The 16,043-nt window shown below is 43.9% G+C and overlaps 1 protein-coding gene across 6 annotated transcripts in view; it reads right to left on the bottom strand.

Annotated features, from left to right (window-relative positions):
• Nucleotides 1-1,678: 1,678 nt before the first annotated feature.
• The window catches only part of LOC110540555 (nuclear body protein SP140-like protein), a 33,127-nt gene continuing 18,762 nt past the window's right edge, over nt 1,679-16,043 (bottom strand). For 5 of the 6 annotated variants that reach the window (XM_060368751.1, XM_060368750.1, XM_060368753.1 and 2 more), the window contains 9 exons: nt 14,003-14,107; nt 12,736-12,878; nt 10,494-10,541; nt 7,968-8,009; nt 4,906-5,021; nt 4,123-4,228; nt 3,767-3,844; nt 3,452-3,589; nt 1,679-2,092 (listed from right to left, as the gene is read on the bottom strand). In XM_060368751.1, coding sequence (XP_060224734.1) covers nt 2,006-2,092; nt 3,452-3,589; nt 3,767-3,844; nt 4,123-4,228; nt 4,906-5,021; nt 7,968-8,009; nt 10,494-10,541; nt 12,736-12,878; nt 14,003-14,107 — 863 coding nt within the window. In that variant the 3' untranslated portion in view covers nt 1,679-2,005. The remainder of the gene's footprint in view (nt 2,093-3,451; nt 3,590-3,766; nt 3,845-4,122; nt 4,229-4,905; nt 5,022-7,967; nt 8,010-10,493; nt 10,542-12,735; nt 12,879-14,002; nt 14,108-16,043) is intronic. The other variant, XM_060368749.1, reaches the window with a different exon arrangement.

Below are 16,043 nucleotides of genomic sequence, written 5' to 3'. Positions count from 1 at the left end.
GGTCACCTCATTAAGGTCTGAGTGGCCCTGAGGACCACAGTCAGCTCATGGACCCATTTTGAAGGTCAAGGTTAGAGCTAACAAGCTGGGCTCTCCCACCTCTCGGTTAGGTTTTTACCTGAGTCTGAGACCATAGTTCCGTCAGCAGTCCTTCCACTTCTTCAGTGTGTGCTGATGCTATGACAAACCTGCAGAGACATCCTAGAATCTTGGCTCTTGGCCATCACCAGATTGATTACTTTCTACAGCACAGAATAAATGTTGATAACTCATGGGTGCAGTAGAGCTGTTGGGCTCATCAACTTGTCTACCTCCTAGCCCAGATGCAGGGCTTTGAGTAGGCCCATCCCAATATCTACTCCATCTATGAACTGCTGGAGCACATGAAAGGAACAGTGCTACAGATCCATAGGATCTCCATGACACAAGGCAACAACAGAATTTCTCAGAAAACTGGTGAGGATCCGGTATTGAAAATGCAGCAGAAGCCAGGGGCCTCAAACTACACCAATGACTCTTTGCAATAAACATTTGCAAGAAAAGATGTTTGAACATCTTTTACAGGTTATACTGTGGGATACACAGGAACTCACTGCAGTTTTCAAGACCAGAAGGGTTATTTATGTGTTTATTTCAGTTTATTTCAGGGTTGGTTGAAGGTGTGGGGCATGTAGGAAGCAACTGGAAGATGAGTGGATTAGCATACATGATGTGACATTCCTGAAGAAGCAATGACACGTTAAAGTATTGATAACTCTGCTAATCCACTTTAGCATTTCAGCTTTCCTCATCCCCTAACCACCTGAAACACCACCTCCTTGGCCCTCCTGTCAGGTTGGTGTGTCACTCCTTTGGTGTGTATCCCCTCTCACACATGTGCTAACCCTACTCTTGTTTTTTCCACTTGAGGCATGAGTGTCTCTTTCTTCCAAGAAAGAAGAAAGTGATTCTCTCATAGGCAAATAGGCTCAAGGGAAACAAGTTCAAAGTCCTCATGCATACATACCTATTTCAGTCTGAATCTCAGCACCCAGACATTGGTGCACCACACTTCTCGAAGGTAGAACCTAGTCTTTTTTGAAGTTTTGTCTTTCTGAATACAAGGGCCTGGCACATACCGTTGCTGCTGTCTGACGTCTGCTACGTCAGATATGATTGTCTCTTTCCTCGTGGTTAATTGGGATGACTCAATCTACACAACTCTTATCAATCTCTTAGTACAATGTAGCAAGTGCCACCAAAGCCCATCATTCTTAGAGTTACCTTCTCTCCACCCACAAGCAAATATGCCACTTTGCTCATAGCTTACAAGCAAATGCCTTTAATGCCTTCTATAGGTTAATATTTGAGCCCTGAACTGGTTTAGCATCTGAGGAGCTATGGATACCCCTCCAGTCACCTTTTGCTTGGACAATGACCCAACTCTAGAACTCCACACTGAGACTTTGGTTTTAGGACATTACCATATGCTGAGTCTTCTAGAGAAAGATCCAGAGTTGAGGCCTTTTCTCTCTTACTTGGTGAATGTTTCTTTTTTTCTTCCTGAAATCATGATCTTACTTTATCAACCCAGGGTAGCTGAAAATCACCATGTAACCCAGGCTGCCATCACACTTGCAGCTATCCTCCTGCCCTATCCTCCCAAGGACTGGAACTATAGGAATGAGCTATCACATGATTTGAAGTCTTGGAAGGTTGTGGTTTATTGTGGATTGTTCTCAGGAGTTGGAGACAAGGAAAGACAGGCAGGGAAGCTAATGCAGCAGCAGAGAGGTTCAAGTAGCAATGTACCACACCCTTGGTTACAGCTGAAGGCAGGGGATGGACCCCGAATCCAGGAGGTGTAACTACCAGCAGCACCTGTCTCCATGTGAGCCAGAGTAATCCTCCGGGGGATGATGGATTTGGTAGCAAATAATCATTGCCGCTGCAGGTGGGAAGACATGGCCAGAAGAGCAGATTGGGCCAGGACACCAGCAGCATCTGTGATGGCAGTCAACTGTTTTCACTTCTTTCCTATAGCAAACACTTCCTTGAAAGTCTTCTCAAACTTGGACTCCAGTTTAAGACCCATTTTGCCAAACTCGGGTTCCTAAGTGATAATAATAATGATAATAACAAAGACAAGAATGATGGAGCTTATGTCAGTGAAACAAACATTTCTTTCTTCGTACTTGTGTTCTCTGATGGACCCTGTTAACTTCATGGTTCATTTATGTAAAAAGAAACCTAATCTTTGGTATTTCTGATAATCCCACCTAGGGAAAGATAAGAATCAGAAAAATTCTCAGGCTGGGTGATGACCCTCTGGGTCAATGTTTGTCACACAAGTGTGAGCCCCTGAGATCAGATCCCCAGAATCCACGGAAAGCCGAATGTGGTAGCCCACATCTGTCATCCCAGCACTCCACAGAGGCAAACAGGTGCCTTGTCTCAAAGAAGCTGACATGTAAAGAACAACATACAAGCTTGCCCTCCAACTTGATTCTCATGTATATTATAGCACATGTGTGTGCACACACACAAACACATCTGAACACACACACAAGCATGCACACACTCATGTAAACATACACATTACACATTCATACACACACAAAGATTTAAACTAGGATCTAGAGAGATGGCTCAGTGGTTAACAGCACACTGTGCTCCTGCAAAGGACTCATGGCAGGCAGTTCTAGCAGCAGCTTTGTGTGATCTGACACCTCTGGACTCCAGAGACCCCTACACTCACATGTACATAATACAGTGTGCCTTCTGCCAGAGACACATACATATATAGACATGGACACACAGAGATACACATATACACACAGTCACACACACACACACACACACACACACACACACACACACACACGCACGCACGCACGCACACACACTTTTTCCAGACAGGATATCGCTGTGTTTGCCTGGCTGTTCTTGAACTTTCTCTGTAGACCAGGCCAGTGTCAGACTCAGAGATCTGCTGCCTCTGCTTTCCATATGGTAGGATTAAAAGCCTATGCCACCGTGCCCAAATGGTACAAAAAGAAATACTTTTTAAATTATTCTCCTCTGTGGGTTGGGGTTGGCTTAATTTTCCTCTGTGTGGTTCTGTAGCCTTGTAGACAAGGACAGAAGTGAGTTCTGTGGTGCTGGGGACCTTTCCTTTGATGAGACAATTTTTAGACACTAAACCAAAGGAAAATTCACTCCCATTTTTTTTTCTTTTTTGAGATACTGTATCGTAGTGTAAACCAGGCAGTCTTTGAACAGAAGACAATCCTCCTGCCTCAACCTTTTGAATGTTTCCATCAAAGGCATGTACCGCTGTGTCTGGCACACTCAGATCTCTTCTTTAGGGAACATTATTACAGGAGGATACAGGAAACTAAACTTTCCAGTAAGCAGAAAATGAGGTGTGGCGTAACCTGAAGATGAGATGTCGTCAGAGAGAGATGCTGACCTTGAATGTGGTTCTGTGATTCTGGAAGATGAGCCTCATGTCTTGCACAAACTTTTTCACTTTGGGATAAGCCTGCTGACTCAGCTTCTTCTTAATCATGTCCAACCACATAGGTTCCTGCACATGCACAACCGGGTCCTTAAAGTGGTGAGAGAAATAACAATGGCAGAATGACTGCCAGGCTCAGCATTTCCCTTCCATGGGGTCCCAGAAACAACAGAGCCTGTGCTCCTTGGGGATTACAGTCACAATCCCACAGTGCCCCTCCCAGTCCCATGACATCATGGAAGCCAGAGGTTCACCACCCTTACTTACATAACAATAATATGGCATCTTGGAAAAAAAGGAGCTCTCAGGACAGCAATAGACTCTCAAGAGAACAAACTCACACTTCTGCAAGACAAAGGGACTCAGTCAAATGACTCAGAAAGGCAGAGTCTACACACATACCCAGGAGGAAGGCACTATTCATGCCCATCAGGAACTTGGCCCAACGTGAGTGCTTTGGTAATGACTGAGTTATTTTTATACCACGAGGTTAGGCCAGGATTGCAGCATGATGGAGTGTGGCTTGGAGGCAAAGACAACCTTTGGGTGCTATTGTCCTGGCTCCCAGCCTGGTTGTCCTCTTCCAGGGGAATGGAGAAAGTGTGGGGTTCCCAGTGACTCACCAACTGTTCCTGGGGCACCATCTGCCTCTGCAGGATCTCAGATTCTGGACGACTCTCTTGGCTTCCTAAGGACTGAGTCCTACAGAAGACGCAACTCCACGGTGTCCTAAAACATTGCATGTGAAGTGAGCAGGGGACAACATCATTGAAAACAGCTACTGTTCACATGCCTGCCGCTGGGCGTTCAGGATTGGCGGACAGTCTCATCTGGGGAAGGGGTTCCCAGGCTCTAAAGGATCCCAGGTAGGATCTTAATATACCAGCTTTCCTATTAGGGGCCAGTCTTTAGAAAATGGGCTTTCGAGTGAGTTCTGTGTCTATATTTCTTGATAGAGGTTGCCAGGAGCACAAGGGGACCAGGATATCAGGGCTGAACACTGTAAAATGGTCTTCAAAATATACTGGGAACCTTGGACCTCAAGGAGTCCATTACAAGGTGGTGAAATGTGGGCAGTGGTAATGCTTCTTTCTCTCACAAGTTTGTAGAGAAAAAAAGCAATTGGTATATACCATGCCCAGTCTTTTGGACAAGAGGCTTCATTGCACAACTGTGAGAAAATGCAGTAGCCATGTGCAGGCAAACGGCCTGGCCTTTGCATCAGGTGAGGTATCCCTAACACGAAGAACGTTAGCCTTTTGCCGACAGCATCTTGAAACAATTCTCTGGAGGTTCCTGTTTGATACCTGTTATTAAGAGCTCTTGCTTTCCCCGGATCCACACACAGGCTTCCACGCTAAAAGGGTACTGTGTATGACAAGGAAAGGTTCTCGAATCTCACTCACATCTCGACTTCCACCGCTGGGATGTGACACTCTTCATGGAAGGCTCTGGGACAAGTATCACAGCAGAAGAGCGTCCCTCCATCCCGGCACACCTCACACTCATCTGAGTTCTCCATCTAGAAATGCAACATCTGCATCACTGGAGAGGACACCCACAGAGCCACCACTGTGACACCTTCTGTATATGGCCTTTGCACGAATCTGTGAGGACACTGAAGCTTTTCTCAGGGATATTTAAGAAAAACATGGAACACTGTGTGCAAAATCAGACTTTCTGGTCTTCAGTGATGTTTGGGAGAAAGGGACCATGAACCCAGACCCAAAACCATCTTCCTTATAAAACTAAAGATCCTGTCACAAAAAGGCTAGTGTGGGTTTTGAATAAAAAAGGCCCCCATACATATATGTCAACAGAAAGGCACTATCGGGAGGTGTGGCCTTGTTGGAGGAGGTGTGGCCTTGTTGGAAGAAGTGTATCCCTAGGAGATGGTCTTTGTAACTCAAACCAGGTCTAATAACCTGTAGTCACTTCCTGCTGCCTGCAGATCCAGATGTAGAACTCACAGCTGCCTCCCCAGCACCATGTCTGTCTGTATACTGCCATGCTCCCTGTCATGATAATGAACTAAACCTCTGAAGTATAAGCCAGCCCAATAAAATGTTTCCATCTATAAGAGTTGCCATGGATAGACTATCACCTAGAATTTCTGGTAAAGCACTTTCTTCCCTCTCAAGTTCCCTTTGTCAGGGTATTTTTATCACAGGAGCAGGAAAGAAAACCAAGACAGAGAACAAAGCTCTGACATCATTTTCTGGAAGCATAAAAAGAGAACTTTGTTCTGTGAAAGGGAAAAAACTGCCAAGTCAGCAGAGGTGGGTCTCCTTGCCAGGCCTGATACAGAGAGCCTGTATCAAATTTAGTTTTCATCTAAAGAAGTTAAACTTTAGCATTATTTGTTCCTTGCTGCTATTGAAAGTATGATCTATTTATCAAAACCAATAGACTTTATACAGAAATAATAAAGAAACAAATACATAGCCAGTGAACAGTACACAATCACATTTGTGTTCAAGGTGCAGAAGTGGGTTATGAATGAACCACTGCTGTGTATGGGAATCCCAGCCTAAAACTACAGTTCAATGTTACATCCTATCTTGATATCTGGAAAGGTCAGAAGGCCTAAGATGGGTGCATGGATTAAGGCACTGGACTCAGGAGATTGAGGCACTAGAATCATGAGTTTGAGGATAATGTAACAACAACAACAAAACCTACAAACAAATACTCAAAAATTATAAATAACTGAGAGGGTCTAGAATAGTCTATTAGTTTCCTCCCTGACTCTGTCCCTGTGGGAAGCCCCTAACCAACACCTATGACCCTTGATTGGCAGGTTTCTGTTTCCTGTCACTCACAATGTATCCAAAGAAGATCTTCATTATATTCCTTGGGATGCTGGTTGGATATTTTTATGATCACTGTTAACACAGGAACCAGGATATATCTGAGTGACATCTGGACAGGAACACATGCATTCCTGGTCCTAACTTCAGGGAGAATGGTAACAGTTTGAGAAATGAGAGGTGGGTCTATATGCATATGGAAAAATCCCTGTTCAGTATGGTGGCACACACTAGGAATCTTTGCCCTGGAAAGTTGAGACAGGAGGAACGGGGGTTCATGGACATTCTGGGCTACATAGTAAGCTTGAGGTTATTTTGATAGGACTACATGAGAACCTATCTCAAAAAAATCAAGGAAGGAAGAAAAAGATGTAGTCCATGGGCTGTTGGGAATTTTTTTTACCTTCTTGTGACCATTTGGGGAACAAACATGAGCCTAGCTTGAGGACTGGTCCACCACTGCATGAGTGGGTGGGAAATGGGAAGTTGGAAAGGTGATAGACTCAAACATTCTGTGTCCCGCGCCATCTCTGACTTCAAGAGTAGCATGCTCTTCAGCATCATTCTTTGTGATTTTCTCTATCACTTAACTGCTGGCCATTTTCCTTCCCGGATCTTTCTCCTCCTCCAGATGCAAAGGCTGGAATTCCTCAGGTTTCCATCCTTAGTTGTAGTCTGTCCAGATGGTCAGAGTCACTCTCCAGCTGCAGGTTTCCACCTGTGTCCTCAGCTTCAGGTGTCTCACCTCTCCTCACCTCTCCTGCATGTTCTAATATTCAGCAGTGTCTGCTCTAGGGCTCCCTAGGTGTACCTCAAACTCAGCCTGTTAAGCTGTATCCCATCTTCCTACTGCACCCTGATCTTTCTTTGTCACCTCCATTTTATCTAACATGCTCCATGCACCATAGCTGGCTTCTCTCCTATCTTTCATCTCCCATCCAATTCCTTGTCCTTTGAACACTAATTTTTAGGCTTATTTAAGTTTTTTCTTCATTCTAACAAAATTGACAAAATACAAGGAGTCAGGTGAGCAGGGAAGGCACACAGCCTCAAGCATTAGGAAGGTTTGCCTAAGACTGAACACCAGCCACACTGATATAGAGAAACAGTGATGGTTTTTGCTCCCAACCAGTGGGGCCCCCTCGTGGCTCCCCTCAGCCTGACCCGGGGACATCTATGAGAACCCAGTGACTCTGCAGGCAACTTTCTGCAGGACAAGAAGCAGTCCAGACCTAACACTTGCACACCAGGCCTGGTCTGCTCCTTCTGGGCTCTAGCTGCACATGGGATGCAGGCTGGGATGTTTCCTTTCCACACACTGCCCGTTACAAATGGAGTCTCCTGTGTTTTCTTCTCACCCTTCATTCCTTCAAGGATCCCAGAGAGCTAGAGCTGTCTCCCACCTTTACCTTGAGAGTAAATGAGGATATGAGACCCCCATGGTAAAACCCATGGTAGGACACTTCTGACCCAAATACCCAGACTGGCTCCTCCCGCCTTGCTTGTGGGTCAGATTTAGTAAGGATGGCTCTTCAGAGAAGCATATGCAAACTGACAGCAAGTGCCTTCAAGGGAGAGGCAACCAAGACACAGGCAATACACTAAGGAGACAAGACGGCTGGGTTTTTCAGGGATTGTAGCCAGGAGTTTGTACTTACACACGGGTCAGCTTGGGAATGATACAAGTTCTGTGTTCCCTGCTGAAGGAGAAAATTTCTGTCAAAATATTAAGTGTAATATTTGATTTTTGTCATTCCTTCATTCATTCATTCAAGTAGTCAAATTTTTATCAGTCTCAGAAAAGACCCCTGTGCCCAGATTTTTTGGTTCTGTTGCTCTCCTTGTAGATAGAGCTCCTCTCCTCTCCAGGTCTTACTATCTCCCCCTTCCTTCATAAGATTCCCTGACCTCCACCCAAAGATTGGCTATTAGTCTCAGCATCTGCTCTGATACCTTGCAGGGTAGAGCCTTTAAGAGGCCCTCTGTGGTAGGCTCCTGTCCTATTCCCTGTTTTCTCCCTCTTCTGATGTCCATCCTCTTTGCCTTCCTGAATGGGGATTGAACATCTTAGCCAGAGTCCTCCTTCCTGATTAGTTTCTTTATGCATACAAAATTTAGTATGTTTATCCTATATTATATATCTAATATCTACTTATGAGTGAGTATATACACTGTGTGTTTTAGTGCCTTTTGGATACCTCACACAGGATGATCTTTTCCAGTTCCCAGCATTTGCCTGCAAATTTCATGATTTCCTTGTTTTTTATTGCTGAGTAATATTCCATTGTGTAGATATACCATAATTTCTCTATCCATTCCTCAACTGAGGGCCATCTGGGCTGTTTCTAGCTTCTGGCTATTACAAATAAAGCTGCTACAAACATGGTTGAGCAAATGTCCTTGTTGTATTCTTGAGAATCTTTTGGATATAATCCTAAGAGTGATATAGCTGGATCTTGAGGAAGTGCTATTCCTAAATGTCTCAGAAAGTGTCAGATTGATTTCTGAAGTGGTTGTATGAGAACTAAGGACCATGCATGGAGATAACCTAGAACCCCTGCACAGATGTAGCCCATTGCAGTTCACTGTCCAAGTGGTTTCCATAGTAATGGGAACAGGGACTGTCTCTGACATGAACTGATTGGCCTGCTCTTTGATTACCTACCACTGAGGGCAGAGCAGCCTTACCAGACTACAGAGGAAGACAGTGCAGCCATTCCTGATGAGACCTGTAGACTAGGATCAGAAGGAAGGGGAGGAAGACCTCCCCCATCAGAGAGGCTGCCATGAGAATGAGGTTGAAGATGGACCAATTGTATTCAAGAACCCATAAGGCTCAGAGTTCTAGAGTCCATTTGATCCTAGAGAGGAAATCCATACCGTCTGTAGTTCTCCTTAAAAATCAAGTGAACCCAAGGGACCCAGGGCTCCAGCTCTTCCTCTCCATGGCCTCCCTCTTCTCTATTCAAAGCTCAAAGGGATGCCATGCTGGCTGCAATGTTCAGAGGTAACCATGGAATTCACACCGCTTTTGCACATCGGTTAGAATGACTTTTTATCCTTGCCTTTCTGTGATGCAGGCAGACACAGCCTTTAACTCCTGTCCAGGGCTGAGAGCTGGAGAAAAGCACGATCTAGGATACACTCACCTGAGAGACAGTCCTGCCACTGTCCACGGCTCTAGAATCCCCTACTTCACCCCACTGGTTATTCTTTAATGTGGACAGTGACTTTCACAAAATACCAGAGGTCAGTCAGAGCTACTTTTACTATCTTGTCTACCAGTCCCTGGACATTCTTCGCATACTTTGTAATTGTGCATTACACAGAGGAGTAAATATGGCTTTGCTTGGGAAAGAGACTCCAGGTATCTCAATGCAGAAGTCATCACACAGAAATACAGTTATAGAAAGTATCCAGGACTTCCTGACACAAAACAATCAAAAAAGGGAGTTTAAACCATCCTGTCATGGGCTAGGAAGATGTCATGTGATGCTATCAGTGACATGGAAGTTTCCAGAATCCCAACCCCTGAGCAGATATAGAGGTCCTAAGTAACTTAAGAAAGTGAAAGTAGATCTTGGATTCTGTTTCTCTGGGAATTCTGTTCTTACAAAGAGAGACACAACAAAATAAGAGACAAACACCTCCCTTGTTACACAGGAGCGCTGTACTTAGGAGCAAGGATGAATCACATGGGCTGGGCATTTCTAGCTCATTTGATTGACCCAGACTGAGACACTCTTGGCATATGGGGAAAGGTAGAGGCACTGGCCTTTAAAGCATTCATTGGACAGGTGAAATGGTAGCTTTTCTAGGAAGCTGGGTGGATGAAACATCCCAGCAGTTTAGAGTTCAAACAAGCTGGATGATAATGCAAATGACAAACAACATGCAAGCCTGAAGTTCAAATTCTCAGCGAGCTATGAAGCTAGTGTCTAGGGACTCATGTCCCATCGACGTCTATGTTGGTAGCTCTCTCACATCTCCAGCTCAAAGGAGTCAATGTTCAAGGAAGATCTAGCTATACCATCCACACTGCACTGTGGGTGGAGACTCTGGCTCAAAACAAGAAAAGAGAAAGGTAGAGGAGACAATGAGAAGTGATTTAGGTATATAACAACCTAACTGAGACACCATGAAGTAACATGCTGTGTGTATAAAACCACATGGTGAGAACTCACCTTTTTTTTCCTGGCATATTTTTGTGGAGGATTGGGTAGAAAGTTTCTCTGCAAGATAAAAGGACATGAGGATGTTAGTATCTGTATTTCAGTGATGTGAGTCTGGCATTTCCAACCTCCTTCCAAAACTTTCTGCCTGGATGTTTTATGGCCTTTTCAGATCTGAGTTGTCTGACTCCTCCCTCTCCTCACCTACATCTGAAAGACTGTGGCACATGGAAAGACCTCCTGACATCCCTCTTTTTCTGGTGCATGTTCCTGAGGCCCTGAGAATTTCCCCCTGAATCACTGATTCAACCATTACATCCTCTCTTGTCCTACCCAACACACTTCAGCTTGACTTTCTGTACCAGGACTTGCCAGCCAGCACTCACTTGTTGCATGAGTACAGGGTATCATATTCTCTGATGAGTGTGGACACAAAAGGATAGAAAAACTGGCAGGGGAGGAAAGCAGAGGAGAGAATGCTCATAGAAAAAAACAATCTCCCTCTTTCTCTGTATGTCCTCCCTCTCCCCAATCTCCTTTTCGAGACAGGATTTCTCTGTTTAACCCTTGGCCATATTACTTGTACTATGGAGGCCTTGAACTCAGAAATCCACATGCTTCTGCCTCAGAATTTCTTGGCTTAAAGGTGTGTGCTATGACTGCCCCCACAGAGAACCAATCTCACACAATTAATGAAGGATCTCTGGAAGCTGAGTTTCCAGGACTATCCGGGACAAATACAGGCTTGCTGGTTATAGGAATGATGAAATCATATCTGAGAGAAACTGTTTCTAATAGCATAGTCCTGGTTAGTGGGTTGTCAGCTTGACATGCTTTAAGAAGAGCAAACATCAGTTGAAGAATTGTTTATCTTAGATAGCCTATAGGCAATTATGTGAGGGCATTTTCTTTTTTTGCTGTTTTCTTTTCTTCCTTTTCTTTTCTTTCTTTTTCTTTTTTAATCTTTCTTTCTTTTTTTCTTTTTCTTTTTTTCAGACAGGGTTTTTCTGTATAGCCTTGGCTGTCCTGGGCGCACTTTGTAGACCAGACTCTGCTTGCACTCACAGAGCTCTGCCTGCCTCTACCTCCTGGGATTACAGGCACGCATCTTGCCCAGCAAGGAAATTTTCTTGACCGTGGATTGATATAGGAAGTCTAAGCCCACGGTGGGTGATTTCATCCCTAGAAAGGTGTACTTAGCCTGAGTAAGAAAGGCAGCTGAACAGGAGCCAAGGATCAAGCCAGTAAGCAGTGGTCTTCTGCAGTGTCTGAATCCATTCCTGCCTCTATATTTCTGCCTTATATTCCTGCCTGGGCTTCCCACCACAATGGACTATGCTCTAGAAGCCAAATGATCCATTTCCTTCAACAAGTTGTTTTTGGTTGTGGTATTTATCATAGCAGCACAGGAAGCAAAACAGAACAAGAATGCTGGGATTAGCTTAAAACTGAAGTTTAGTTTTCTTTAGCTCACTTGAAGTCTTGGGTCCTTCCCTGTACACCAGATAATGATGGTGGAATGATCATATATTTCAACTGTCTTTTCCTTCCTTCCTTCCTTCCTTCCTTCCTTCCTTCCTTCCTTCCTTCCTTTCTTTCTTTCTCTCTCTTTCTCTCTCTCTCTCTTTCTCTCTCTTTGTTTGTTTGTTTCTTTCTTTCTCATTATTTTAAGCAGAGTCTCTCTATGAAGCTCTGGTTATCTTGGAGCTTGCTATTCAGAAATCCTCTCATCTCTGCATCCTAAGTGCTGTGATTAAAGGTTTCCACCACTATGCCTAGTCTTTACTGTCCTCTCTAACTTCAAGGACATCACTGCTTTCTTGTGTAAATTTTGGGTTTGGACTATTTAGGGTAGTATTAATGTCCTGAACCAGTAACCTCAAAAGATAGGTTATGCCAAACACACAACACATCTTCCTATATCCACACAGGAGCCCTAGTCAGAACTCTGCATGCCCTTCTTTCTCTAGCCTGTCTTCGACTTGTTTGTCAGCTCTTTCTTTGGCTTAATGCAGAAATCTATTTGCAATAACCTTATTCAGAATGGCCATTCCCACCTCAGAGCTTCTGTATCTGTGGTCTGCAACACCGCCAAGGGTTTACCTGCCAGCAATGAGGCTATGAGTGTAGGGTGTCTTCTCCTGACTGACAGGGAAACCTAACTGATATTAGGGTTTTCCCCTAACTCCATACCTATTTGATCTGTAACTGATGCAATAAGAAGCGCTGACCCCTCTCCCTTCCTTTACAATACCTTGATCAGAAATTTCAGGGGCCAGTTATAACAGCGCAGACTCAATTTCCAGTTCTTTGCTCTTTCATGGCCTCCCATAATTTCAAATTCTTGAGGAGTGAACCAGTTTCCATCCTCACATTGTATGGACATCACAGAGGTCCCTGTAAGACCACAGTTGGTTAACTCTGACTCTGCTGTGCCCATAGAGCTCAGATGTGTGGCCTCCCACCATGCTAGACCTAGAGCCACCCAAACTGTGCTGGATGTCAATAGCAGAGGAGTCAGGTGTCCTCTCAGGCTTCATGAATCTCCAGCTCAGCCCTCAGACTCCCTGACAGGGCTTTCATGAAGCCATCTGTATTTTTTGACTGTCATGCATGAAAAAATGATAATCATCATCATCAAACACCTGGTAAAACTACTTCAGGGCCACCTGGAAATGGAAAAGTCAGGCAAGTGAGTGACTCTACATTGTGAGTGGATTCAGCCTGATCTTGGGGTCTCAGGATGGAGAACAACCAGAGGCTCAGGTGCCCCAGGCAAGCTTGGAGCCAAGACTGAGGCTGGTTCCTGCAACTCAGGATTATATGGCACCATAAATTGGATAAGCTTCATGAGAATATCAAACAGAAGTTTGCCCGTCCCTGTAGTCATTGTAGACACAATCAAACATAAGTGAAATATCATTCAGTGGAAATATACTTTATGTTAAAAAGCCAATTATATGTTCGACTTCTTCATTATTATGAAAATACAAACAAAATTCCCACTACACAGTTTCACACCCACCAGGATGACCAAAAAATTCACTGGGCAGGAGTGAATGGGGTTGGCATGGCTAAAGTTTGCAGGCTTTTGAGGACAGGGAATCATGAGAAGAAGATGGACCTGAAGAGAGGAGGAAGGAGGAAACCATGAAGGGTTAATGTGGAGAAAAACAGTACTTAAGCCGAAAGGAAGGATTTCGATAATGGCATGAAAAGGCCCAGATGAATATATACAAGTACCATGGGATTATGCATGGAGGGCAGACCAGATGAGGATGGTTAAGGTGGATGGCACTGGATGGGGGCTGAAAGATGGATGGTGAGGTTATTGAGATAGTGTAAGTGAAATATCTGCGTGGCCCAAAGTATATAAGGCAATTATAAACCTAACAGATGTCTGTGTCTTAATATTTTGTGATAGCAGGTTAAATAATACCGCCGTGATAACTTAGAGCTAATAATAAACATTATATGCCCCAACATTCATTCATTTAATTACTACAAGTCATGAGACCTACCTTGCTTGAATTTATCCTTGTGTAACATTCCTTTCAAGTTACCACATGTCACGGGAAGCAACTCAGCACTGAAATCTGCAGTTTCATTTCTGCGCCTTCTTAGAACTGAAAAAGAGGATTTATTCTTCTCTCTTCACTTTGTAGTTTTTATTCCCCCTCATCCTTTTGGAATTATTTCGTTAAAACTTGGGATATTTTGCTCCTATCTTTAGTTTCTAAGTCATTCTTCCAAGTGGCATGTTGGATACATAATAACAAAACATGTTACCCCTGATTCATAAAAAAACAGAAGAATTAGCAAAGAAATTTGGCTTCTATAAAACTGTCCTAACTCCTTTGCTAGTTAGTACACTGATTGCTACATGACCATGAAACATGGCTGTTGTCAGGTTATGACTGGAGTTGTCTAACTGTGCTGTTTGACTAAAGATGGTGGCCAGAGATGCTCCTCTTTTCTCTCCATTTGAGCACTGACTGGGTGAGCAGGGAGAGGAGATGAGCAGCAACGCTAGCAGAATTGGGTGAGATCACTTCTACATCCTCTTTATGTCTGTTCTGCTTCATTTCTCACTCACAACAATGTTTTTTGTATCTGTAGCTGATACAGAAACCCAGAATCTTCTAGACTAATCTAAGAACTATACAGGAAGGGAAGAGATTCAATTCCACAGACATAGAGATGAAAATTCCTTAAGCAAATTCCTGGAAGGTGGGAAGCTACGTTTGTGCTGCGTGTCATCAGGGCAGACACCTGGATGGGCAGGGGGTGGAGGTGGGTGGGATCAAGACTGCAGTGGACTGAGAATGGTTGACATAAATCACCCTCTCATATTAGAAATAAAGTAATTGAGGTCAAAGACAAGGGACAGGTCCAAGTCCATGAGGTCAAAGGAAGAAAAAGCTTAAACCTAGGTTTCTGTTTAGCACTCTGTACACCTGAGTGTACAGTCACTGCTGGGTGACACCCTGTGTGCCAGAGAATGTTTCCACTCTTGAGAGTTTCAGGTCAGTGGAGCCAGTACTGTAGTTGTCTAGGGCTCTTGTGGAGAGCTGCTTTTTTGTCAGGATGTTTTCTTATTGAGCTCTCAGCAAAAAAACATGTTTTCACCCTGGCCTTCACCTGGAGACAGGGATAGACAGGATGTTTTTGCCAACTTCACTTCCTTTTGTTCGTGTGAGGAGAGCACAGACTGGTGGTTGAGGTAAAGAAGCTTGACTTCTCCATGAACTTCATTGTATCAAAGTGCTTTGCTCTGACTATAAAAACGGACAGTGGAATAAACTGAGTGCCTAGTTTTCTACAAGAAGCCTTCTCTAAGAAATCCCATGTGTAGTGTCTTTATTTTTTTTTCTTTCAATCCTCACTCCCCACTCAAGAACTGTTTGAATCTGCCAGTGCTCTCCAGCAGTTTGGTGCCCGAACAGGGACCTGAGATATGGGGAAGTAGTGAAGGACATGCGGGTGTTGGCCAGCTTGGATCATGAAGTGAAAAGGGCACAGTGAATAAAATTTGAGAGTAAAAATGGACAAGGCAGCAGCCTCATGTATTTTGAATGGAATTTAATTAGAAATAGTCTGACTATATGGCACGGGACTGAAAGTACAACTTTCAGTGTAAGAGAGAAAGAGGAAAGAAATATGTGAGACTTCGGGACACAATGATATTAAACCATCAGCTCTTCCAGAAGAGTTTTATGTCCCTCCTAATGATAATTCCTTGTTAGAAGAAGACTTTGAGCATAACTTAGATCCTGATGAGATTGTAGAGTTAGAGGAAGAACAAGCTAGGCAGAAAGAAGAAGATATAACTGAGTTTTATGGCTTTCCATTATAGAGCACCCTGATGGACAGGGTAATATGGTGAGAGTCCATTCTCCTATCTTATTTAGCAATTAAAAGCCTTGAAAAGTGCATGCTCTCCAAATAGTCCTACAGCACCTTTTACTCAAACTGTGTTAGAGTCCTTGTCTACTGAGGTTCTCTGTCCAGGGGACTGGAAGTAATTAGCAAGAGAAAGTTTGACAGGAGAAGATCATTTGT

Source organism: Meriones unguiculatus, chromosome 15 (genome assembly GCF_030254825.1).
Source record: "Meriones unguiculatus strain TT.TT164.6M chromosome 15, Bangor_MerUng_6.1, whole genome shotgun sequence".
Lineage (NCBI taxonomy): Eukaryota > Metazoa > Chordata > Mammalia > Rodentia > Muridae > Meriones > Meriones unguiculatus.
Note: the sequence above shows the minus strand (reverse complement) of the source record. Positions and strands in the feature narration are given on the sequence as shown.